At 36.9% G+C, this 26,138-nt stretch overlaps 3 protein-coding genes across 11 annotated transcripts in view; 1 reads left to right on the forward strand and 2 right to left on the reverse strand.

Moving 5' to 3' along the window:
- Positions 1–1,618: 1,618 nt before the first annotated feature.
- Positions 1,619–13,076, reverse strand: LOC145780037 (uncharacterized). Of its 2 annotated transcripts, XM_082591742.1 has the most exons (3): positions 13,008–13,076; positions 12,716–12,783; positions 1,619–5,334 (listed from the first exon to the last, which is right to left on the reverse strand). In XM_082591742.1, the coding sequence occupies exon 3, from the start codon at positions 5,318–5,320 to the stop codon at positions 3,701–3,703; it is 1,620 nt and encodes a 539-aa protein (XP_082447868.1). In that variant the 5' UTR covers positions 5,321–5,334; positions 12,716–12,783; positions 13,008–13,076; the 3' UTR covers positions 1,619–3,700. The 2 variants fall into 2 exon arrangements, with proteins under 2 accessions (XP_082447868.1, XP_082447867.1); XM_082591741.1 differs by having other exon boundaries at positions 12,716–13,056.
- A 2,200-nt stretch (positions 13,077–15,276) lies between these two features.
- On the reverse strand, positions 15,277–24,223 carry LOC145779364 (uncharacterized). The gene is made up of 9 exons (XM_082590937.1): positions 24,035–24,223; positions 23,614–23,722; positions 22,182–22,341; positions 21,174–21,342; positions 18,935–19,041; positions 18,542–18,607; positions 17,333–17,576; positions 16,968–17,033; positions 15,277–16,364 (listed from the first exon to the last, which is right to left on the reverse strand). Exons 1-9 carry the CDS (start codon positions 24,162–24,164, stop codon positions 15,871–15,873), a joined length of 1,545 nt encoding a protein of 514 aa, XP_082447063.1. The 5' UTR covers positions 24,165–24,223; the 3' UTR covers positions 15,277–15,870.
- The window catches only part of LOC145779363 (APOBEC1 complementation factor-like), a 48,689-nt gene continuing 46,565 nt past the window's right edge, over positions 24,015–26,138 (forward strand). For 6 of the 8 annotated variants that reach the window (XM_082590930.1, XM_082590932.1, XM_082590927.1 and 3 more), the window contains exon 1: positions 24,015–24,132. The gene's annotated coding sequence lies outside the window, so the exon portion shown is untranslated. The remainder of the gene's footprint in view (positions 24,133–26,138) is intronic. The other 2 variants (XM_082590936.1, XM_082590931.1) reach the window with 2 other exon arrangements.

Here is a 26,138-nt window from a genome sequence, read left to right on the forward strand (position 1 = left end):
ATGTTACCGCTTTGAAGCAACTGAGCGATGGTTGAAAGTGCTTTGTAGGCTAGTGGTAGTAAAATCATTGCAACAGTAAATAAAGCTGTTTTTTGAATTGTAAGTGAAAAATAGAACTCTAATACAGCTGTAGTCAGATACTCAAGTTTGTCCTTAAACAATTGAACTGTTTAGAATTTCTTGAAAATCCATGTTGCCATTTGGCAACTATGGGAAATTGAGTTAGAATTTCTAATGGGAGTCAAACTGAATTTGTGCTTTGAAATTGCTATTGTAGCAGGGATCAGGTGTAAAAAATAACTCAAAAGTACTTGCCATCAGCTAATTTTTTCTTTTTGTTCGGTAGTGACTAATATAGCCTACAATAAATTAAAATGGTATAAATGGCTTCCTATCCACAGTACGATATTGATGCTGCCGTGAATCTAATATTACTGCCAGATGGGAATGGTCAAAATTTTCAAATTTGTCAAATTTCACGTAAAATAATGTGGATACTGAATTATAATATCCACTTTTTCTGATAATTCGGATGCGAGTTTTCATATCGCAAATACAAGATATGTACTTGAAAACGTTTATCAACTGACTTCTTGTTTATGTGATAAAGATGACACTCAATTTTGTTAACAAGTGATATAGCAAGTAAAGTATCACTGCTACAATGAAAAGCTAATGGACCTTCAGCTGTTTATATGGCATCCCGAATTCCCAATGTTGCCAAATGGCAACGTCTCGCAAATTCATAAATAAACAAAGAAATAAAAAAAAATTTGGTTCAGTGTGCTATTTCATGGAAAACTAAAACAGAAACAAAGTTTCAAAATTTTCATGTACAGTTATCTAAATGTGGGAATGAAAGGGTTAGGAATACATCAACTTTTCAACAAAGTTTGAATGCATTTTTTTCAAAAGTTGGCGTAAAAACATGCTCAGAACGCACCAAATTTTATAATATTTTTCAAAATTTTCTGGGGGAGACCCCCCAGCGAAGTCGTTTGCAGCCCCACTGCTCACAGACACCACCAGCCGCCACTGCTTACATAAACCTAAAAAACACTTTGATTTAGGCCTACATAGCGTAGCAATAATAATATTCAATTCTTTGCAACAAACTATTAAAGTTAGATTTTTCGACATAAACAGAATAATTGCATGTCATTACAAAATGCGATTCTTACCGGACATAACAAATATATTGACTGAAGTAATATGTTTAGAACAAAAAAAAAAATTCTGCGAACTAGTTTTTTCAAAAACAAGGGTTGCTCATTTTCCCCCATTGCTCACTTTACTCCAGTCTCCCCGACGTACCGTCGCGAAAGCTCTGTTGGTTAAACGCCTAACTTCATAAACGAACTGTAAGATCAAGCGGCCCTGGTTCGGCTCTCGGGGTGTGCGCTTGAGTAACACATTTCATGGACTGCTTTTCATTCAGCGCCTACTTGTGAGTGGAATTAGGGGCGGCTCGCTAGAGTGTGTTGCGGTGCTGCAGCACTCCCACAAAATTTTTTTCAAATATCTTAGCGTTTCTTCTGCCCAAAATGTATTTTATGTTTTCTGTTCACAAAATTGCTGACTGTTATAAGTGTAAATTATATTTGGAAACTCTGCAGGCTGTGAAATATTTTGTACATGGTTACAATAAAAGAAACACTTCATTGTGACATCAACGAGCCGCAAGTTTTCTTGAATTGCCAATACAATCGAATAGCAAAGCTTGTGCTGGGTACAAACAGCACAATAGACCAGGATGCTGTCTCAAATGGAACGGCAAGTGTTACGTTGTGAAATTTCACGACGATGGTTGTTGCAAGCAATTAGGTTTGTTAGGGAGATTTGACGTAAAAAAAAGTAAAGCTGATATTCTTATTATTAAACAGTTTTAAATTCGTAGTAACGGAAGAACGCAAATAGGGAGGCACTAGAAAAACTGATAGGCTACTTTTTAGGATAGGGCTACTTTCCACACTTAAAGAAAACTGCTCGAGTTTGATATGTCATGCAATAAGCAGCATATGTACATATGTAAAATGTAAAGTGACATAGGCCAAGGGAGAATTTTTTGCCGAGTAGATAAGCTAATGAAGAAAATTAGCTTAATGGTAAAAGAGATAACAAACGTTTTCTTTTTTACCATTTAGAACGTGTTATTCAGATTTGTTTGTTAATCGTCCCCTTTAAAATATTACACATTTGCGAAACTCTTAAATAAGCCAGTTTTATCTTAAACTTTTATCACAATTTAGAGCTAAAAATACGCTCAGAATGCACCAAATCAAATGCAATTTTTCAAAATTTTCTGCTTCCCCCAGCTGTTGGATTCGGCGAACACGCAGCACCCCCATTTCTAGAACTCACCAGCCGCCACTGGGTGGAATAATTCACAGGCAACACTTCAACAATCGGAAACTTCACTTTCTGACCGGACCTGTGTCAGCGGTTCAAAGCCTCTACACACGCATGCGAAACTGCCAGAATCAAGCTCTCAAAACAGCTTTCTCAGTCTGAGGATGAAAATTCACACAGCCAATAGAATACTTAAATAGGCATCAATAATCTACACTGAAATATGTTGGTCACACTCACACAATTGAATGGTTAAATTTAATCAATAGGCGAGACTACATTAAAATATTGTATCAAGGGTTGTGCAAAAAGTATGCAGCATGGCCTAACAATATGTTACACTTATGACGTGTTACAGCGCTCAATTTCCACTTTATAATACTGTCTGATGTGACAAATGAAGCGTAACATTTTATCAGGGCTGTGGAGTCGGGCGAAAAATGTACGACCCCTCGTTTTCTAACAGGCTGAATTCAGTGTCGCCAGATTTTTTTTTAATGTCTGTCTACATTTTTTTTTAAATTCAAACGGCGACTTTCATCAAAACTAACAAGAACAAACGCTTTTATTTTCTGGTGAAGTTGTAGAACTCAATACGGCGAACAAAAAGCAATATTTTAAAAAAAAATTGCAAACTTAAAGTTTAGTACTTCACAACAAGATATTAACGACTTGTTTTAGACTGAAAAAGTTTATTGTTCTGTATCAAGCCAGCGTCGGCCTTTTTTAACGACTCCGGACACGCCACAATCCTTCTGACTCCACAGCCCTGCATTTTATAGGCTACAGTGTGAGTGATAATGTTGCATAAGATTAGCTGGTAAGCTACATCCGTTGTGACGATACGTCACAGCTTCTGGTGTAGGCCTACTACACTTGGGTGAGTTGAGTAACCCCAGACACTTGGTTGACACACCTAGATAGGCTGCATGTAGACTTTGTGTGCCTTATAGTCTCCTACAATGTAACAAATAACTCTTAGGCTATATAATATACATTCTACGTAAAGCAAACTTTCAATTTGTTTCAGTTCATGAAATCATTTGCTTGTTTCAAAATACAATTGGTCTAATAATAAAAACATCAAGAAAATCAAAACAAATTTCATCAAATCATAAACAAGTTAAAATAATGCTGCACTTTTATATACAGGAATGTGGTCAGAGTAAGGATTTTGACGTTTCAAAAATCGGTCGTGAGTATATTGTAAGGTCGGAATTGGGTATTTTATTGTTTCTCTTTGGTTGTACATAAGGGTAACGTAGAAAACAAACACAAAACATGGTCGTAGAAAATATCAAATTTTCATCAAAAAAAAAAAACAAACAAAAAAACACTAAGTTATCACAATTTACAACCACAACCCCATCACTGCATTATTTCTATTCTTTTGCCTAGGCAGCGAACCGACTTGAAATTTCTCTTGTCTTAAGTCTCCGTTAGGTCTTCCGGACCTTGATGATTCTTCTGCACTGAAAACTGATTCAGAGTCTAAGCTGTTCGACCTTTTCTTTCTCCCCACAGTAGCTGAGTCTCTGCTTTCGAGGGATTTTCGAGGAATTGGGATTGGCGCAGTGCTTTTATGATTACTCGAAGCCTTTTCATACCGTGATTTATCATGAGCGTAATTTGTACTGGACTCATTTTTACGACCTAGACTTGCGTAGTTTTTGGTGACCTGATGGGATTTCTTAGGTTTACCAAGTAGTCTTTCCAAAGTCCCTACATTAACTTTGCTTGATTTTCCCCTGTCACGTCTCTCTTCGTTGTGTAGGGCTTCCCTTTTGGACATTATTTCTTCCATAGTCGATGACATCGACTCTTTTTCTTCAACGAGTTTTTTTCTTCGTTCAATATCTTTTATGTCATTTGTCACTTTTGCTTCTCTTTTCCTCAAACTTGCTTCTTTGATTTGTATTCCAGCTTCTTCTTGTTTCACTCGACGCTCTCGATTTTTTACCTTTCTTTCTCTTTCACGCTGGCATTCTTCTTCTTCATCTAGTCTGGCTTCTAATGATTGAAGTTTCTCTTCAGCGCGTTTTATAATCGCCCGTCGATGGCACAGTTTTGCATGGCGTTCGTCAATTCGAGCCTGCCTTGCCCGGAGTTTCGCTTCAAATTCTGTCAACTTTGCTTCTGAAACAGTGAGCTTTGCTTCAGCTATTGCTCGTTTTTCAATCCTTGTTTTATGCTTTGCTGCTTTTTCAAATCTTTTTGCGTCCTTTATTCCTATTGAAGGACTCTCACCAGATGCTGCATCCTCTAGTGGAAATGTAAGAGGCTGGGAGCTCTCCATTGGCGCTTGAGCTGGAAGTTTCGTAATTTTATTAAAAGTCGACATTTTTGCACCGAACGATGTTCCAGTTGGCGGACGCTCGCCATTCAAAGCAAATCGTTCGTATCCGTCTCGTATTTCCTGCTTGTCACGCTCTGTTAGTTCGAGGGCTTCCAAGCCTCTCTTTTGATTGACAACAAACCCATTGGGTTTGTTTCTCGGTTGAACCTGTGTATACTTGGGTGGCTTATCGCTCTTTAGCTTTTCCTTCCGATGTTCATTCAGCCAAGAACGATCTCGCCTTTGATTGGACAATGTAGGTTCATTTTCTTCTTCCGAAGAACTCGTTGTGTCATTACTTCGTTCGCTATCGGTACTTCGGTCATCGCTATCCTCACTATCCGAGTCGTCGTCTCTGCGTTTTGATTTACGCGTTTCGGCCCCTTCAGCAGCTTCTGCTCCCATCGCTTTAAGTAGAGTTTTAGGATTCCTTGTCAAGGTTCCGTGATTTTTTTCCTTAATGTTATCTTCACTTGAACTATCGCTGTGAATTCCAGATGATGACGTCGCAGAAACTAATTGGTTGGTTGATGATTTTTCTTCTAACAGTTTCTTTTCTTGCATTTCATGATGCAACGCTCTGACTAAAATCTTATTTCCCAAAGCATTGGGAAGGATTGGGGTTCTCGTTGGCATCTCGACGAATCAACCTAAAACAAGAGATTGGTAAAATGAGAAAGTTGTCACAGTTTAGAAAGATTGAAAAATAAACAACTGTCAACATAAATTAAATGTGGCCTCACAAAACAATTTATTGCGTTCTTCCTGTGATTCTATACTAGACTGTTACAAGATATTGTAAATGATAACTAGCTTTATTTAATTATTTTGGACGTTTCGTCAGTTAGCACGACTGACTTTATCAAGGGGGCTGAAACAGGAGAAACCTATCCGTTTAGCAGCAAATCCACAAAACAAAATTAATGCCTTGTTAACAGTCTTATTCTGTATTGAATGTGGTCTTGTTATCTACAGCAAAAATTCATCTCATTTGCATATTTTAATCGTAACTGAAATTCCAAAACCAGTCACTTTAGCTTGATCATTTTGCTTCATAATATTCTTTTTTTACTTGAAATGCTGATATTTTACGTTTTCAGGCCATAGTCGACAGACATGCTGTACAGTTGTACACCTTGACTACTTAAATAACTTTTGGTGAGAAATTTTACAATTATTTGCAGTTATGCTATTACTACTATTTATCGGCGAGCTATAGTATCACACACTGACACTTCCGTTATGATTCTCAATATTAAATGACGAAAAACAAATTGTTAAAATTTATAACTCTTTGCTGGTGGCCTTTTTGCAAATAACAAATAAAACCAAACAACCACACGGCACTTAACATAATATGACAACATAAAAATAATCTAAAAATTACAAACGTTTTCGGCCTTACTCATGTTAGCCCTTATCAAGTAACTGACTGACTGATGTTCTACATAAATTGAAATTACAAAACATACACAAGATCTAAATACACAAAATCGAAAAAAGAAACGCAAAGGGCGAAAAAAAAATCGAAATTGAAAGAACGAAACGGCAAAGCGGAAGAGAATGATGGACATAGATTTTCAAAAGATGCTTGGTTTTAAAGCTCATTGTTAAACTTCAGAAATTTCAGGACGTTGTATCAAGCAGTGGCGGCTCGTGCCATGGGGCTGCAGCCCCACCTGAAAGAACGAGAAGAGGAAAAGTATGTTTTCCTCTGTGTTTGTCCGACCCGGTTACTTTTTTCACTTAAGAAATGCAGATCGAAAATTAAAATATTATTAAAAGTTTCGTTTGGCAACACCGCTATTGGGCAAACTGCTCTGCACTCTGCAGCCCGAGATTCTGGATGACAAGCGCTCTGATTGACTAAAAATTATCCTTGAAGCTCCACCTCTTTTGGTATAATGCAGCAATTTTTGAATCTGTTGGGGCTGCATGGAAAACAGCCCAACTTAACTGAATAACTTTACAGACTTTTTAAAGTTAGTTTTTATTGCGCAGAGTAGCGATGAGCCATGAATGTAGAAGTGTTAGCTGTAGAGTTAGGGTATTCAACAGGTTATAGGAAGCGCTATAGTCCAGCCTAGGGCATCTCAAAATCACTTGAACCTTGTAACCTATGCAACGGCTAGGCTAGTCAAGACTAAGTTCTATACTAGTAAAGTTTGTCTCCAAAGCAATAGCCAACTATTAGTTTTTTTTTAAATTATAGCTTAGGAATACATCAACTTTTTAACAAAGTTTGAATGCATTTTTTTTCTTCAAAATTTGGGCTAAAAACATGCTCAGAACGCTCCAAATTTAATGTAATTTTTCAAAATTTTTTTGGGGGACCCCCAGACCCCCCGCGAGGTCGTTCGCCTTCGGCGAATTCAGCAACGGGCTTCGCCCCCGGACTGTTTATTGCAGCCTCACTGTTCACAAACACCACCAGCCGCCGCTGGTATCAAGTATAGGCCTAGTTAGCAAACTTCACAATCTATAGACGTTCAAACGATATAGAAGTGCAACTGTCTGTTGCTACTTCAAACTTCCGCCAAGCCAGCAACTACGCGTGTGCAAGATGAAAACGCTTTTTTTCTGTTATGAAGTTAATCATTTAAAAAGCAATGGCGATCGATCTCTTGCTTTTAATTACATATTTCAGCTCACCCACAGTTATACAGGCATGGCCATTGGCCAGTTAAGTTTGAATCTGTACTTGATTAAATTTTGCTGAACCACAAGTTATGAACTAAATCGCAATAACATGAATAATTAAGCAGCGTATCGTACTACTATACTACTGCCATTCAACAATGCAATGTTGCAATGTTAAATCATATTTTCTGCCTTCTACACGAAACAACGTCAAATTTTCATAGCGACGTATAACGTAAAAACGTTAATAGACAAATCCAACACACTCAACTTCTTGTTGAATTTTTCAACATGATGAATACCAAAGAGTAAAGACAAACTGCGAACAGTTTTCTCACTAACACAGAAAAATTAAAGGAAACAACGCAGAAGAACGTTGTCTCGTCACAGGTAACATCGCATTTCAAGAATTCTTATCTTGATCTTGTGATTTTTTTAATATAATTTTACACGCTTCAGCTCATGTCATAATACACGTTTTTAAAAGTGACTGACTTTCAAAAACGCCATTACCCTTCTCAACTGCAATTGCCCTTCTATGCTGCACAAAAAGCTGCGCTTGAGGTGTGCCGATGCCATTGTTTCACAGATGTAGGCACTTTGCTACAGCCGCAGGGTCCTTCATTCTTATCTCTGCTTATTTGTTTTACTTGCTATAATAGAGAACAAGACTTGCATTTTTTACATACATTGTTATGTCACAGCACGCTAGCAAGACGTAAAATCGAGTCAATTTACCGCAATTACAATAAAATATTGAAGCGATTATGTGTTTGGCCAACTAATTTCTACTACGCTGCGTATTGTAGATCCACGAAAACTAATCCTTGCGTATTGTAGATCCACATTTTTCTTGTCGCTGGAAAAACTTAATGTTACCAAGGTTTGAAATACACATAGGTTTCCCCCCGATAAAAATTTATCATTGAAAATTTACATTGGATGAGTTCAGTTTGACGTCTTTTGTGCATCAAGCTTCACAAGATTAGATTGAAAAAAGTTGCGACATCTTAACCAATAGGCTACATTAACACAATAAAATGAATGCAACGCTGTGAGAAGTCAATTGTCTGCAATAAAACGAACCCATCATAAGCTAGATTAGCATTTAGGACAAAAACGTCTCAGTAATAAATCTCGACCTATAAAGTTTAATTTAGTGAAGCATTATTAAGAGCTATGCCACCAGCCAACGCAGAATCTCAGTAAAACTTAAACTGAGTGGTAACCATCTGTTCCTTTTCGTCAAGGATTGATTTCTAAATAGATTCTGCAATATGAAACAGAAACATTACACTGCAGTCAACAATGTGCATCGACTTCTAGATTCTTTGCACGGCTCGTACAAGCAACAATGCGTGTATCCCAATATTTCCTATACATGGTTGCTATTTTTGCTTGAAAAAATTTCACGCATCAGCAGTCAGGGGTAATAAAGGTACTATACTTTCTTCTCTTGAGTATTTTGTGGAATGTCGGATTGCTGATGATATCAGCGCAGGCGGACGTCGTAAGTATTTCTACGTAAAATCGAATGATCCACTCAGAGGCTGCCATCAAATGAACCCTTTTTTACATTGATTCAAGGTCAACATATGTCAAATCAAAGGAAAAAGCTGATTTGCTTGTTGGGTTAACGTGTTAAAACTGGGTCTAGTGGCTTAGTGGAAAACGGTACAGTACTCTAGCTAAAAAGTTTCAAGTTAGTTCGTCGGCAAACATCACAACTTTTTTTTTTTTTATAGAGGCCTATGCCTAGTAGTTAAAGATTTTAGATGAAGTGGGCGGGAAGGCAAGGATGCCAACATTCACGTCGACTTCTAAGCATGTCGGTGAGTTACAGGCCAAAACAAAATCCTCTCACTGGGTGTCGAACCGACGTCTCTCGAGCTTCAGGTAGACACTGCTTGCAGCCAACGCACACATTGAAGTGTAAGCTATTGGAACAGCATATCATACTGTATATCCCCATGTTTGTTGTCATACCTTCCTATATGACGCCAATATAATGTTTACCTATAAATCTATTCCCTAATCTACAATTCGATTTAACTATGGAAAATATATAATATATATACAGTATACACACCACGCTGCATTAGTTATGTAGTAATAAGACGCTCCTGTCTTGTGTACGATTTACTGCACTGAGGAGACCTTAAGGTCGAAACAGTGGCGTCCTGTCTGCAGTTATACTGTATCTGTATATAATAATTTATATATTATATAATCTGGTCTTTGTTAGGTCATAAATTGATCTGGATGCTTGTCACCTGGCGAAATGGCCAGAATATCTGCGCGTCGTTCGAAAGAGCGACGGTTTAACATCACTTCAGAGCATGTGTATGTGCCTCAGCAAAAGCACGTATGGCAAAATAATTGGAAGTAGCTAACTCGATGACTACATAACCATCGCTGCTTCCAGTTATCTGTTGTGTTGCCTCTGTAATCGCAGTTTCTGAATGTTGCTGAATTGTGTGCTAAATAATGCTACATTTAATAAAATAATACATGATTAATACTTTAACATCACTAAAATGTCGGTTTGACACCCCTCCCAGGCCAGGGTGTTATGTGATATTTAAATAGCCTCTAGCAAGGTACATATACGACTCCACAGTCCACACAAAGTTGATAGATACAACCAACGATTATTACGAGAATTCGGGTCAATTGTAAAATCATCATTTCGCCAAGAGCAAAACGTTTTACTGGTGACGAGTTAACTTTATAGTTCAACAAATCACTTAAAATCACGTTGCTTTGAAAAGTGCGGGGTACATTGCAATTCTACAATCCGCATTGGCAAATAGCACAACATTGCATTTAATTATCTCTCCTTATTAAAAAAGCCACTTAACTCTGACGTAACATCACGTAATGATACGTCATTTTCCGGATGCAAAGAGTGACGAAAAGTATGTTATAGGTTTTAAGTAAGCTATTTAAAGTTGCGGTTTCTTAGCTGGACAACCGTATACCTATAACGTTATTGTATGTGGCTGCTGAATTGGGTTGTAAAATTTTTTTAGACTACCCTACTGTATAAGCTTGTTTACATGACAGTTACTGAACATTTACTTATTTCTTTAAATGTTTACCACAAGCTTTGCATGCATTATTTATGCATTGGACAATTTAATTCCTTTACTTAGTCCAATGCGTTGTCAATTGTTTTCCAACGCTAGAATTACCGGATAAATTGTTTGATATTTTGTAGCCAAAAGTTATTAAATGTACTCAAAACGCAAGTATTTCTGATTAAAATGTCACCGTTTTCATGGCATATCGATATTTATAAGTCAACTGTCAATCACCGTTCTTCAAAACAGTTGCTGGAAAGCAATCATAAAAAAGGTCAGCAAAAAGCAGTGTCGTAAAGTAGTTTTATTCTTCATTGCACTTTGGTTTTGAGTCATATAAATTGAGATTGAAATTCATCAATATATCAAAAGGAGGACGTAAAAATCAATTTAATTTTATCCATGCAGCATTAGCCTACCTTTCATAACTTCTCATCAGGAAAATCGAAGCTTACGGTCTTTCAGCCGCACAACATTCGTGCCGTGTAGGCCTTGTGTTACCATGAGTTGGACTTTTATACCAATTTGCTTTGACAAGTGCAATCCTTTTTCCCAATACCACAACGCCAATGCGATACCGAAAGACGTTGAATTAATGTAAGATGTCATGGTGACAACGCATCTTTCTATGTATTCAATATCTACTTTTGCGCAAATCGGGACATCTTTTTATAATTCTCCCTTATGTTCATCAAATCGGAGTTACTTCCAGTTTTGACGTCAGGAAATTCACAAATGATCTTGAAAAAGGTTGTGCTTTGGTGCATTATAAAATTCCGATAAAAAACTATGTTGGTAATCTACAACCGATATAGAATAGCCTTAGGCAGCACACACTGCGTCGTGTAATACAATTGTCCTCCGATTACATAAACTTTCTGCTATCCATAAATGAAAAAAAACTAAACATTTGTAGAAGCAAAATGAAGTTTTTGCCTTCGGTTACATTCCAAAGTCAACATAAAATTTAAATCTGTGATGTTCAAGCCAAACCTTGAAAATAACACTACAGTGCCAAGTCATGGGTAGTGAACATTTGCAATTGCATGATCGTTGCTTACTTCACAGTGTAGATTCTAACGATCTGTTTTAGCCTGATGCTGCGAGTTCGTTGTGGTGTATTGCCACAACGAACTCGCAGCATCAGGCTAAAACAGATCGTTAGAATCTACACTGTGTAGTAAACATTTGTTCCAACCAACTGTGTCCTATGAAGCATTGAGAAGCAAAGCGTTACAGATGATGACTTATATGCTGTAGTCCCAGTTTAATAATCTCACCTAGGAACCTGTTTCATGGGTGGGCCTATGAAATGGGGAACAATTTTCTGCTACTCATATACATTCAGTAATTCCGGTCCATACCTAATTGGGTTTGGTAAGCTGGTAGGCCTATTAACCGTGGGCTTAATAAGCGGGGACTATACTGTATTATTTTATTGCATCAACTGTTTAAAGCTCGTTGCGTGCAGTTGAACAGAGCAGGCAAGTGATAGATCTTCATTCAGCTGAATAAAAATGGGTGGAATGGTTTGTAACGAACAAAATCAACTGCAGGCTAAATAATAATAATCGTGTTTTTATTTACGCCTATTGCGATAACATACAGTACACTGCGATCACAGATGCGATACAACAGACGACAGGAAGCAGCGAAGTGACATATAGTCTTCGAGTCAGCTGCTCCCCTTATTTTGGCTTGCCATTAAGTGTCTTTGCCAAGACACAGCCGCGTGCTATGGAGCGGTGTCAAACCCACGTCCTTTCGAACGTTGCGCAGACGTTCTCACCACTCGGCTACGCAGCCGGGAAGCTTCAATCAACCCCGCTGACTGAGCCTGTAATGGTGGTTCAAAGCCTCAAGTAGGCCACGTAAAACTACCAGAAAAGAGCTTTCGAAGAGACAATCCCAATCTCGATAATTGTTCCATCAGTCAAATCTCATTTTAGGCCTCATCAAACTTTGAATGGCAGTCTGTTCAAACAGTTCAAAGAATTTGTCTTTATCACAAAAACCAGGCAAAATTATCCAATGTGGACTACTACGCAAAGCGCACTGCATTCATGGTTTATTTTTGACAAGCTTGGGCAACATCACTCCGGAAAAAAATACGTAGAATTGTAGCCTAATCTGATTATGCTTTCAATAAATTTCCTTTTATAAACTGTCTTGTTTCCCTTTAACGAGTCTTGATAGAATAGCCTACTGGTTGTACAGAAAGGGACAAAATTGTGGAATCACCACAGACTATAAAAATAAGTGTGTTGCAAGTTTTTACAGAAGTAAGCATTAAAGTTTTAAGACATACCTCATTTTGCTTCATCCTTCCAGCTTTGTAAAGACTCAGCAAATCCGTCGTTAAAATCTAAATCTTACCTAAAATAAAATAAAAATCTTTCAACTGAAAGCGTTAACCTTATATAGAAAATCAATAAAAATCCAATTGGACCTTGCTTAAGACAGCGACCAACCATAGCCTAATCATGCTTGACTAACGCTATTGAATGGCTAAATTCGAGGTTCAACGCCAACAATTCTCTTTTTGCAGACATACTATCTAACCACTATGTTTAAGATGGTGTCATCTAACCATCCCTGACCTGGATCAATTTTAAAAGTAGTTGCTAGTAAGCTGGTTATACGGAATGAATTCTAATTCTAAACAACGCTCAGTCAAGCAAATCATCTCACTAATTTCATCTTTTGCTTCAGGCTACTGTTTACATCAAAGTTTTATTACGTCATAAACGTATTTATTGAAGGTTCAAAAGTGAGAAAAAACTAATTATTAAAAACTATTTTTTTATTGAAGGTTGTGCCACATGGCCTCAAAAGTAAAATGATGTTTTGTTTAATTATAATAGTGTATCACTTTCAGTCATTCCCGGGAAGCAGCTGTCTTTTGATTGCTGCATGCCAATGGAAGGAGTAAGGAGACAATATCCATAAAAACAAAGCAAGGTAATTTTTTTGCACTGTGCTTTTTCAAAGATTTTACTCGTAATTTCCGTGCTAGAATTGTTTTAATTTGTTATTTGTACGTGTCTTAAAGTTTTTACTTCACTGGGCTAGGCCCTTGTGATATTGATTTTGTTTCAATTGAACCAAAACCTTATAAATCAAGGCTATGTCATTTTGTGTGTGGTTTAGTCTAATACGAATAAGGAAATGCCGGTGGAGCAAGCGAATGTTTAATGACAACACCGTCTTATAATTAAATTAGGGATTGTCGCTGAAAGCACCTAGCAGTTGAAAAATTACAATTCGATTGTTGTTATTACTGAGATAATTATCAGGCACGCAAGCTAAGGTTTTAAGAAAAGCGTTTTGCGTACGGTAGTAAACACACATTGTATTACAATGTATTAACACGGCTTTGGAAAAGCGTTTAAGTATTCATTCTATATAACTGCGCTCTTCAATCATTTTGTCGTGGAGGTGGAACCCCTAATTTACTTTCGTATGTGTCACGGAACCCCCACCAACAAAAAATATAGATCAAAACAATAACGTTCTTGTCAATAGCATAAAAATGAACAAATAACCCAACAACGATCAATGTTTCTTTCTCGTATATTGACTGCCCTCAACCCAGGCGCGGATTTATGGGGGGGCCGGGCCCCCCCCCCGAAATTTTGTGAAAAATTGTATGTTTCCGCATCAAATGGTTTGATATGCTTCTAAACAGCTGATATTAGTCCCTCGGCATCACAATTGATGAAAATGGTTGTTTTAATGTCTATTTTCTAGCATATCGTATATGTCGTAGTATCATTGTTTATATCTGTTTAGCTTTTTCTTTCTTTTTAATTGATTTTCAAATTTTCTGGCCCCCCCCCCCCCGAAAAAAACTCTTAGATTCGCGCCTGCCTCAACCTTTTCTTAGACTAACTGCCCTGCTTATTAGAGTGTGAATGCGGCACGGCGATCCAAAAATTCAGAATGACTCTTCAATACCAGGGCTGTGGAATCGGGCGAAAAATATACGTCGCCGACTCATCGGTGTATAACTGGCCGACTGTGACTTCAGCGTTACTGTATTTGAAATATTTTTCTCTATACCAAAATAGAAAATGAAAAGGTGTCGCGTGTAGACCTGATTTCATTTTTTTCTAAATTTGGTCTTAAAAAGGTGGGGACCACTATTCTATTACCATCTGTAGCTCATATCCAAAACTATTATTGACTCCCCCTGCCAACACCACTGCATAGGCTACAGTTACCACATTCTAACACGTCACATACCTCAAAAGTATTAATCACCCTGGCCGCAATTTCCCCATCCTTGTTCTAAATGATTTATTTATTAGTTTTACTTAATAAAGATCACTTTTCAAATACAGTAAAAACGTTGTACCCCACCTAACTGTCGACTGTCGTAAGGTCAAAATTTCCAAAAATTGTTCCACTTTTTTGTTCTTTTCGAATTGGCCTGCAGTTTTTGCAAAATATGTTTTTACTTATTTTTTTACACATTGGTTTTGGTTTTCTACACATTACTTCTTAAAAATATAGTGAAGTCATTTTCGGTATACACATTTTATGCTTTAGAATGCTTAGAAGGTGTTCTTCTCGAAATTATTGAGATTTGCGACAGCTCATCGTAGCCTATTAGCGATAATAATTTTTTGTTATTAATTCTTAACTTACGTATTAGCGATGATAATTTTTTGTTATTAATAGTTAAGCAGTTAAATTACTAATTACACCTTTTGGTGAATGATGACTTTTTTAGAAATTTCAAAATGTACAATTTGGCAACTACTGTGGATACTTCTGGATCGTTGTAGGCTACTGCTACTGGTATCTGTTTTTCCGCATGAATACAAAATAAAGGGCAATTACAAATGACTACATTTACAAATTGAAACTTTATTTATTGGTAACAAGTAAACGTTTAATTAAATATAAAAAGCAGCATTGAAATAGATTGACATTAAATGGCTATGAAATAGCTTATTCTTCAGTAGCCCACAGTTTATGTTAGCTTATAGCACGTTCACTGGGTTTTATTTTATGTGTTTGCGGCTTTGCGCAATTGCAAGGTGCAGCAGTATAGCAAAAAAATACACATTTTAAACTTCTGTATTTGTATTAGCCTACATCAGGCAATAGCCTACTATTGGCATTCACTATGCAAAAAACTTTTTACAATAAATCTATGTAGGCTATAATGTGGTTGGAAGTTTTCAAAATTTGTTTTCACGTAGTCAAGAAACTTGCGAAACCAAGTCAGAACTTGTAGAGTGATTGTCTTTGTGGTAGGCCTACGTTCAGCAGCAAAATCTTTTTCAACAGGATAACAAATTGTTGTTTTTTCTGTAGAATTAATAAATGCACAAACTCGTAAATGTTACGTAAATGAATTTATAGGCTAGCCTACTTGCTCACTTCAAACGTGACACATTGCTGAAAAACAGTTATGAAAACATGAGATGCAGTTTTACTATTATGGAATCTGCTTTAATAATCACTTCTGGATCGGTGTTTACTTCTAGAGCTGGTGTGCCGGTTTACGTCTTCGTCGAGGTAATAATCGCTTGGAGGTGAATTGTCGCGCCTTGACGATTGTCGAGAAGTGTGGCCACGTCGATCCGATCTACGAGAAATGTCTGGAAGACTTCCAGTGCCTTTGTCTTTGCGTTTCAGCGCTCTTGGCTTGTGAGCCACCGTTGATCTTGTGCGGTCACTGACATCATCTCGCTCTCTACTGCTATATCGCGGTGGCCTTTCTGCCGAAGAGTCGGACTCGGATGTGCCATAATGACGTCTTCGCCGACGAGATCTTCTATCGTTGTAATCAGATTCATGTTCTCTACGGCGTTGTGTGTCTGAGCTGTCATGACTACGACGACGATACTTCTTGCTTGACTCACGGGGTTTAGCATCATATCGCTGATATGTGGGAAAGACCACTGGATCCTCTGGGTTGGGAGAAGAAGAGCGACTGCGCCTTCCTGTGAAAAGTACAGCAAGCATAATATCACAGATTCGATTTTACTGACATCCAAATCAATTCCTCTGTAAAATTTAGCATCAAATTCTTTTCAAAGCATTTCTACTCTAGATTGAAACCGCGAATTGAAACTAGAGTTGCTAGGTAATCCTAAAATAGTTCGGACAGTATTAGTCTGAAATTGGACATTTGATGACAAAAAAAAAAAGTTTTATTGTTGGTCCAGCACTTCACTGATGTTAGAGAAACTCAAACATTGGCAAGAGTAAATTTACAAATAATTTGCTAGCCGTTAGACACAGACTATGAAATTAGGCCAATTAAGCATTTTTGTCTAAAATTTAGGCCATCTGGCAACCCCGGCTGAAATCCGGTAGCTGAAATTATCGAAACAAAAACTGACGATGTTATTGCTGAAAATAAGATAAAATACGGAGGCAAGTAGAAAATAAGGACATGTCTTGGAATTAACAACATTAATATTTTCTAAGATTTAGTTCTCCAAATAAAGGACAAATCTTAGAAATAAGAATGGTATGTTAGTCTTGACTATAAAAATGTGTACAACAGTAAGCAATCCCTGATACAAACGAGTTCAACTTACTGTCATTTCTTCGACTCCTTCGATCATCATCTTCATAATATCGTGCTTTCGTTTCAAATTCGTTGTCTAGAAAAACAAATGATAAAATAAAGTTGAGTTTACTTTAGTTAATCTTGTGATGTTTTTTCGCGGCCTGGAATGTTCAAAAATGAGAAGCTATTTACTTGCTGTGGTAGAAACAAGTATGCTGAGAAATTTTTTGGCCGGATTAGTGTAGTAGCGCTTGGTTGAATTAAAATATAACTTACATTTATCTCTGGTGTTTTGATTCCTCAAAAAGTATGGATTCCGTTCTAAAATTTTGTCTACAAGTATTGAGTAGCTGTAGAAAGTATTGGATAACACTTACAATCAAATCTGCTTACCTCGCGACCTTTGCCCATAGCTATCCCTATCCACATTGCTTGGCAACCGATCTGGCTCCGACAAGAGAACATTCCGTTCGTAATTAGGGTTGTACATACTGTTACCGAGGCTGCTTGGATTTGCGGGTAGGGCATACTCAATTGGCTGTGCCAACTGTGGGTCTGGATAATAATTCGCTGGTCTTTCCCATCGCCGAACTTTGAGATAAACGAAATTGGAAACATGGCGCATAGCAAAGAGAACCTGGAAGTTGCAGATAACATCGGTAGGATTGTTGGAAAAACAGAAGAAAAATAATCGAAACGAAATAAAGTTTTGTAATTTTTCTCCTAAAATTTCATGTTTTGGTTGTGTCTCGAATTAAGTCTCTTATGTTTATGTTCCAATCTTTAAATAGGAAATTTAATTGTCACGTTATCTCAAGCAGGATAATGAGATTTTGTTATCTAAACATACAAATACAGTGTCTGAAGTTTTGTTTCAATAATATTGTGTAGTCATAATATGAAGTAAAAACTGTTCAATTGTTGGTGTTTTTGTTTCTATCAAACACACATTTTTTCAAAGAGAGTCGTGTTACAAAACTGTTACATCGACGTGTTTGTTTGCTTCCAGCCTACGCAATACTGAAGCCTATTCCAGTTGCAAAACATTTTCGTATCCGCATATCTATTGAGAAAGGGTGTGATAAATAAGTTAATCAATAACCAAACTGTGGAAAACATGGGGAGATGCGTAATATCGGCTTAGAATCATAGACTATATGACCTATTACAGAACTGAAACAAGTTTGAATAGTTCTTAACAACACACATGCGCTCGGGCTTGTGTAGCATTACGATTTTCGCTTAATAGCACTGTAATGAGCTAAAGTACAATCACTAAAAGCCCCACCGTGTCACAAAACTTTTCTGTGTTTACTGAGGTTTTTGTAAAAAGTCCCGCGTCATATCACCAATCGAGGCATCAACATCACTTACCTCATTTGATGCGAACATTGGTTCAGTTTGAACGAACACCAACTTTTTACTAAGATATTTTATCCCTCAAAAAGAATGTGTTTTACACTGCGCTGCTACCATTGGTAGGTTTCTTGGCTGTTCAAGACTATCCAAAAATTTGTTTTTCTACGATTATTATTCATCTGCTTACCTCACAGCGGTGATGTTAAATTGCTTAATTACTAGAGGTAGAAGAAAGCAACTCACCATGGCCATCAGGGTGATGCAAGCTCCAATGAACGAAGCCAAGTAGAGGCTGAAGTTAGGATAGTACTGAAATATACAAATTCGACATCATAATTTGATATCAGTATATTTCGATAAACTCAGTTTTCGACTTATGGATTACACAAACTACCGTAATCAAATTTTTCTTAATGAAGTTTCACTGTTGAATAAGAATAGAAACGATAGACTGAAGCCATTTTGATATTGAGTATTGCACTTTTCAAAGTTTAAACTGTGATAAGCCTAAGCTTAAAGTAAACTATAGCCAAAGCCCGGCACCTTAATCTTTAGGACTTTATCCTCGGGTCTGTGACTACATTGCTAAGGTCTCGATCTATACTAAGCCATTTTTTTTGTGAATAGGCTACGTACGTTTTCGCAAAGACCTTTTAAATCTCCCCGGGGCGGATCATAACTTCCTCCTGGACCACAAATTAATCCATAACCATCATCTTGAGTTTCTTTGAAGAAAACCAATCCTGACCAAAAATAAAATTACGAAACTGCAAGATCATAAACTTATTGTCAATTAAATAAGATAAATCAAAAGATGTCATCAAAACTCTATTGTTGTTTCTGGGTTATGTAAAATCATGTAGCCCATCTTATCATACCAATAGTGAATTGCCTATTTGACAATACTTAGTTACGAGAATTTAACTAAACATAACGTCATATATAGCTTTAGGTGTACGATACAAATAAATGATTAAATCATGAACGAAATAAAATGAGCCAGGTTTTTGTCGTATGTAGTTAATTGATTTAAAGTAATTAATAATTTTGTATTAACATTTTTGCCACCGCAAAGGCAGCTTCTGAGCAATATAATTAAAATGCTAACATTTTCAGTGTAATTTATCATGATTGCATTTAAATAAAACCACTGAAGAAGCAGTCTTTGTGGGATGAGCTTTGATAAAAAGAAATTAGGCTACATGAGTTACTGAATGTAGTTTGGAAGTTTTAAAAGAACTTGTTTTGATACGAACCTTTTTGGTTTGATTTTGTTTCGAATTAATTTTTTTTTTTGTGAAGCGTTTTGTTTTCGATGAAACATTTAACAAGCAAGATAAATCTTTGTCCTTTTAAAAATTAGGTTTTATTTATAATAATGTGTGTTGTCATACAGTGCCGTGTCCATCGCAGATGTGCGTTGCTTTCTTTAGTTTACAAAGCAGGCAATGTCTGTACAGCCGCATAGAAGCGCAATCGATTATAGGCTACACCAGGGGTCACCAACCTTTTTTGCATGCGGGCCACTTTAGCACTAAGGAGAGCTGTGGCGGGCCGCACTAATAAAATTTTAGGTAGATTGACTCTTATGCTAGAAAAGAATGCATTTTGTACCCAGTATCCAGCGTTACATGTTGTTAATATTTATCTTAGAATACCACAGCAACAAAATTAGTCGAACAACGCTACTGCCAGGCCAAACTCCTTGAACAACACTTTTGACTTCTTTAACAATGCCTAATAAACGAGGCCACTTGTTTTGCGCACTTGCAGTGAGGCGAGTGGTTTCATCAGAAAATTCATCGCCAAGCAAAAGTGGTGTCGTCACTTCGCTTCACAAAAGATATCTTGCAATTCCCAGTTTCAGTAAACAAGGAAATGTTTGACACATCGCAATACAGGCAACAATAGTGACCTGCAAACATATCAGTGAAAAATAGGCTCCAATAACAGGGAGAAAGAAACCAAGCACCATGAAACAAACGCTTGTGAAAATCACCAAAAAACGTTTCTATCGTAACTCATGAACAGTGTTCTCTCTAAAAAAGCAATGAATCGGTTCTTCATCCTTTTTGTGAGAGTCTCTAAACCGTCTTTATTTGATTACTAGACAACTGTCACTTGCGGTGCTTAGGCTACTGCTTATCAGCATGGCAAGAATTGTTGATTTTGCAGTACTAAGCTAAATATTTTCGTATTAGCCTACGACCAGAAAAAGTCTTTAAATTTATATATAATATTTTGCCAATTTATTATAAATTGAATTGGCACACCGACCTATTTTGCCAACAAAAACTTGCATAAACGAAACACTGCTCATAAAACACAATGACGGTGAAACGCGCAATACTGTTTACATGACATTTATAAGCTTAAAATAAGCAACCCTATGCTCACAGTCACAGACAATTTCGAAATTCGAAGATAGACGTTTTAATCAACCACTGGGACAGTGTGGCTGGACATCGCATTGGAATAACTTTAAGCGACCCCCACCTAAAACTAAAATCTGATTGGTCTGTCGGTGGAATCGTATGCAAAGCGAAAATATGCTTCGCGGAAAGTATTTTTGCCTTCACGCTTTTTAACTCCTCAAGAAAAGTATTTTAGGTTATACTTGTACGCTGATACCTTCCGCGGGCCGCACATAACTGCGTGGCGGGCCGCCAGTTGGTGACCCCTGGGCTACACCATTACCCTACAGATTCAAAATTGGACATTCTTCTCTTACCACCTAAACCATGAGTTTATCATCATCATCCAAATTCAGTTTTGTCTTCACTGGTGGTGGTGGTGGTGGCCGATTTTTTCCTTTTCAGCGATTGTTTAAAAACCACATAATTATGTTTCAGCATGTAATCACTCCAACATTTACCGTATTGTACGAGATCGATACATATTCCTTGAGTGGTCCCAGGGCTCCAGTTTGGATTATTAAGATCCCAACATCTTTGCATAGTAATCACCCACTCAACCAGAGGAAGAACACCAAACCCAACCATCACTAACCACATGAGTGTTAAAAACACCAGATATCCAGCCAACTGCAATTCGAAGATAAATGTTATGTTTGTCACAAGAATAGTTTTAAAAACGTATAGGAGAATGAAATTCGCTTGACATTGAGCGAGAAGTGTATCTAACTAGAAGGAGGCGAACCGTCCCCTAGCAAGAAGTGTGTAGACCAGAGCCTGGAATTATTTTATTTGAGTTTAGCTTTATGCAGTCAATGTGGCATTGGTATCAAAATTTGGCTGGTAGGCTTCTTTTTGATTCTTTGTCTCCTTGATGGAGTCCTTAAACTACGTCTCACTGCGGTGAACTCAAATGATAACTTTTTTTTGACTTTTTAACTTTTTTTTGATAACTTTTTTTTAACTTTTTTTTTAACTGCGGTTTTGTTATGGGAATATGAACGTTTTAGCTTGTATAAGATCACCCACATCCTACCTAATCTTATTGTTGATTAATTCTCATGTAGCCTTGAAAGAAGCAATTAAGCTTACTAAAAAAACATCAAATGTTGACAAGCTTGCTTATTACTTTATTGAAGATCTTTTATCGAAATGAAAATATATCGATTTCTATTCGTTCCGAGAAATTTCTTTGTAAATGCTGAATAATGTTGTTTTGACCAAGAAAGTTTGTTTTCTGCAGCACTCAAATAAATTATATTCAAAACGTTTCAGTAGGTTAAGGTTTACTTTAATCAAAATCTTTTTAGATTTGAATCACGTATGTGTTTTCCAAGTTCAGATGCTATCAATGAAATGAAGATCGATATCAGAAGGGTCGCGGAGATAAAATAAATCAACACTTTATGTCGTTGACTTTCCTGTGAGAACAGCAAATCAGCTTGGCTTGTTTAGGCTACTCAACTTACCCAACCAGTGCAGTTTATACAAGTTTGTGAATTTCTTTTTCCGACGTAATTGCGATTATTGACCACTTTTTTACTCCGTACACTATCGACTAAAAACAGTATGGAATTGAAGACCATGAAAACCGCAAGTGCTATTAAGTAGTATTGAATCCCTTGAAACCTGAAAGAAAAAAACAAATTTCTGTGACTGCTCTTTCCGGATAGGGGTAATAAGCAATGAGTTCGGATCCACGCAGGCTGGTAGTAGTTTTAACTCTCATGAAACAATTTGGATTTTCATCGTTTCTTTAGAAATATTACAAATTGTAACCACAAACAAGTTATCAAAGCTTTCTGTACCCGTTCATTGCCAACTTATGACTTTGCATTCAATTAATGGCTTTATTCCGCTCGATTCAACGTTATTTATGATTAATCGGAATCAATATGAAATAAAATTGTGTGGAAGTCTGCTTCTAATGCAAAATGCTCGGGGTTTCAATGTGACATGGTATATTGTCTTTTTTCAGAAATTTGATTTTTCAACGTTTTTTTTACATCAACGTAAAACAAAGTGTGTTAGTTGTCCTGGACAAGCATGGATACCACAAACAACGTAAGAATTTCTTTCAATTGTGTGATTTATTCTGTTTCCACTTAGCAATAACTACCACACTCGAAGCTGATAACAGAACCGCAATTCATTGTCATTGTTATTTTACAAAACCATCCTAACATATATGAAGATAACGTTGTTCGTTGGCGCGCATTTCTCAGTAAAGAATGATGACTAAATTAGAAAAAGAAACATTCAGGACCGGTTGAACACTTTTATCACTATTAGACGTCTTTCTGCTGCACACATTTCTTACCTCTACTGTAAATTTTGTGTTATACTTGTTACTAATTTCATAATTACTACACTAACCTCAACTTGCAGCCGTGTTGCATGTCACGTAACCATTATAACTGCACAGTTTGGGTAAGCACTTGAATGAACTTTGCTGATTTGGGGGAGTTCTTTAATATTATTTTTTCCTGATTATGTTCTACACACAGCTTCAACGACGGCAGTCGAACATTAGCTTAGTTTTCTTGGGTTATATAAGTTACGTTTTTCAACTCAAAGATCATTCTATTATCTTTAAATTAGTTTTTTTTAAGTATGCTGTCCATGTCCAGTAACGTATATCATGGACGGAAAATTGATGCAATGGGTGAGTTTTGTTTTCTGAGCTCGTATGTTTTACATAAAGCTGTAGGCTGCAGCTGTCTCCAGCAAATCAACAGATTACTTTGTGGATATTTTACGATGTATAATTCTTGGTAAATAGTCCCTACCCGATGTTATTCATGATGTGCGAATTTTTTCATCAAATTAAATTAGTCGTGCTGCTATCAGTTAAACGTGTTGCGCTAAGGCCGCTATCCAGATCAAACCATCAATACGCACACTTGTGGGACAAGGTTTCCACGTTGGTTGTAGTTGATTGGCCCCCATTTTCCAGTGGTTGGGTTAATCCAATATTGGGGAGGTGGGTCCAACGCAGGGTTTCCTCTATCTGAAGAAACAGCGATTATAAAAACACGTTTATAATATCAATATCAAAATAAAATGCAACAATTTGATAGATCATGGATAGATATTTCTACTTGTATTCACTGATTTTGTATCTACGCTACGGTACACTTCGCAAGCGTTTCAACGTATCTTGCTTACCTCTTGAAATATTGGCCACATAAAGACTAATCCTAGGAATTAACCTCCCATGTGTTTTATGGTACTGTTTTTAATAAAGGCACAAAATTTTATCAATTATAATCAAATATCTTCCAAAACCTTTATTTTCTAGAATAATTTGCTGAAAACTTACCTTTCACTGGTCCATACGCCTTGAACAAATCGAGTGTTCCATTAAGAGCTAACCAGCCTCCAATGATGTACAAGCAGGTTCCAGCCAGAGAAAGAAGGGTAAGAAACAACACAGTCAAACTACACAGCATCGTATTGCCGTTTTCAAACTATTGAAAGAGAGTTTTTTTTGCCAAATTGCTATTCCATCAACTCACTTTGAAAAAAAACGGTTAAAGTTAACATAATACGAACTTTTACTTTAATGAAAAAAGCTCAAAACTATTCATTAAAAAGTTTTTTTTTTCCAACTTAATAAACTTTCCCAGTTTTACTTTTTTAGCCATTCAGTAGTTTATTTGCATTTAGTTGGAATGCTTGTACTTGTTAGTAGATACAGTAGGTTGGACATCTCTGCTAAACTACTTGCAAGCCACGCTATCAACCTTCTTTCAATATGGCTGATGTAGAAACCTAATCGTAGTAAGTCGAGCTGCAGCTTTACAACAGCTTGTAGGATATCAAGCCATGTCAAATCCCAGGGGGGACAGGAAGAAGTAACAATTTCAGTAAATCAACAGCATGTAGGCTTTTGTCACAAAGGGCGACGTTAAATGAAGCCTGCTAGGCTTTTGTGTACATCTGTCACTTTAGTCTCAGCGACTGCACATTTGAGAATTAATGAAGATCTTACATCACCGTGAGTTCACACCCATAGTAGAGCATACATTGACGTATAATAACTAAATCGTATGAAGGAAATTTATAACCTTTGCTTTTGCACTATCATGAACATTTAGTCGTCTTTAACACTATTATGTGAAGCGCAACCAGTAGGCCTAGTAAGACCAGCAGAAATTTATATTTTTTTTTGTCAATCAGTTTTGTTTTGGAAACAAAATCCATGCGAATCTCAAAACAAAAAAATTATTAAAAATCACACTTTAGAGCGTTGTATCATGCTTTTTGAAGATTTTATAGTTTTTGAAAGGGAAACAAAGTCAAGACAAAGAATTTATAGTTGTCCTGTTTGCAGCCGTTTTGTTCCTCAAACAAAGTTACAGTAAACTCAATCAATTGCAAAGTTACAGTAGTTCGTAGCTCCTAAGCAAAATAAGTTCTCTGCCTTTTGGCAGGTCTTCTCTTTTCCACATTTCCCCCTATCTTCTTTTTTCTCTGCAGTTTACAACTAGTGGCAGCTTTAATGTTTGTATGAACTATTTTAAGCCTATATAGTCTGATGCATATAACATTAAAACGTGCTTTTCCTTGAAACTAAATCGTAACAACAGAGCTAAACTTACTGTGAAGTTGAGTGGTGAAAGCCCTGGTTTAACGTTCGAAAGGCCGCAGGTTTTTCGACACCGCTAAGGTGGCTGTGTCTTTGGCAACATACTTAAAGGCACGCCGTCGATTGTGTAGTGGTGCCCCTTCGACCATAGGCTAGGCTGGCTAGCTCTTGATTTCTGTCATGTATAAACAGTACGCTGCTCTAGAGAAATATCTATGATCCTTCTTAGGGCTATAGCCTGCTTAGCTGAAATCGTAGGAGAAAATTGATTTCAGCCACTGAATGAAACTAAAAAAATCTGATACAAACTATTTCACTTTTTTCAACAGTACGATTACCAGTTTGGCTTCCTACAATTGTAATAAAAAAGTGCACGAAGGGCAAGCAGCCTTATTTAGCCAAAAGTATATTATTCCGACAAACCTTAACTGACTGTTAAGTCTAATCTCGTAAAACGACATCTTCGCCTCATAATACAGTAAAATGAATTTTAGTTCTCTTACCCAAATTACCTACTTCACATAATAAAAATCTGTTTGGTCTGAAAAGACTAGCAGCTAATGATTAACTAAGGTCAACATAGCTTGTCACGGCGCAATGCTTGCACAGAACTCACAAACTTCTTTATCTGCTTAGCGCCTCCAACGGAATCTTAACTAAGTTTTTTCTCCCTTGCCTGACTTTTGGAAAGTTGAAAATTTTATTTTTGTTGTATTTGTGTTTCCTGCTAGAAAGCATACGGAAATCGTAACATTATATCATTTGACTAAATACATATTTTAGTCGCATTTGATAGAAGTTGCAATGTCAGATTTTAATCAAAACGCTTGGGCAT

Source organism: Aplidium turbinatum, chromosome 11, assembly GCF_918807975.1.
Source record: "Aplidium turbinatum chromosome 11, kaAplTurb1.1, whole genome shotgun sequence".
NCBI classification, from domain to species: Eukaryota; Metazoa; Chordata; class Ascidiacea; order Aplousobranchia; family Polyclinidae; genus Aplidium; species Aplidium turbinatum.

What these genes read in the sequence shown, in the direction of transcription:
- LOC145780037 (XM_082591742.1), bottom strand. Translation starts at nt 5,320, where the DNA reads ATGCCAACGAGAACCCCAATCCTTCCCAATGCTTTGGGAAATAAGATT.
- LOC145779364 (XM_082590937.1), bottom strand. Translation starts at nt 24,164, where the DNA reads ATGCTGTGTAGTTTGACTGTGTTGTTTCTTACCCTTCTTTCTCTGGCT. An exon ending in GGAAACCTTGTCCCACAAGT is followed by an intron (nt 22,342 to 23,613) that starts GTGCGTATTGAT and finishes TTTTTCTTTCAG; the next exon opens with GTTTCAAGGGATTCAATACT. An exon ending in GCATCACCCTGATGGCCATG is followed by an intron (nt 17,577 to 18,541) that starts GTGAGTTGCTTT and finishes TGCAACTTCCAG; the next exon opens with GTTCTCTTTGCTATGCGCCA.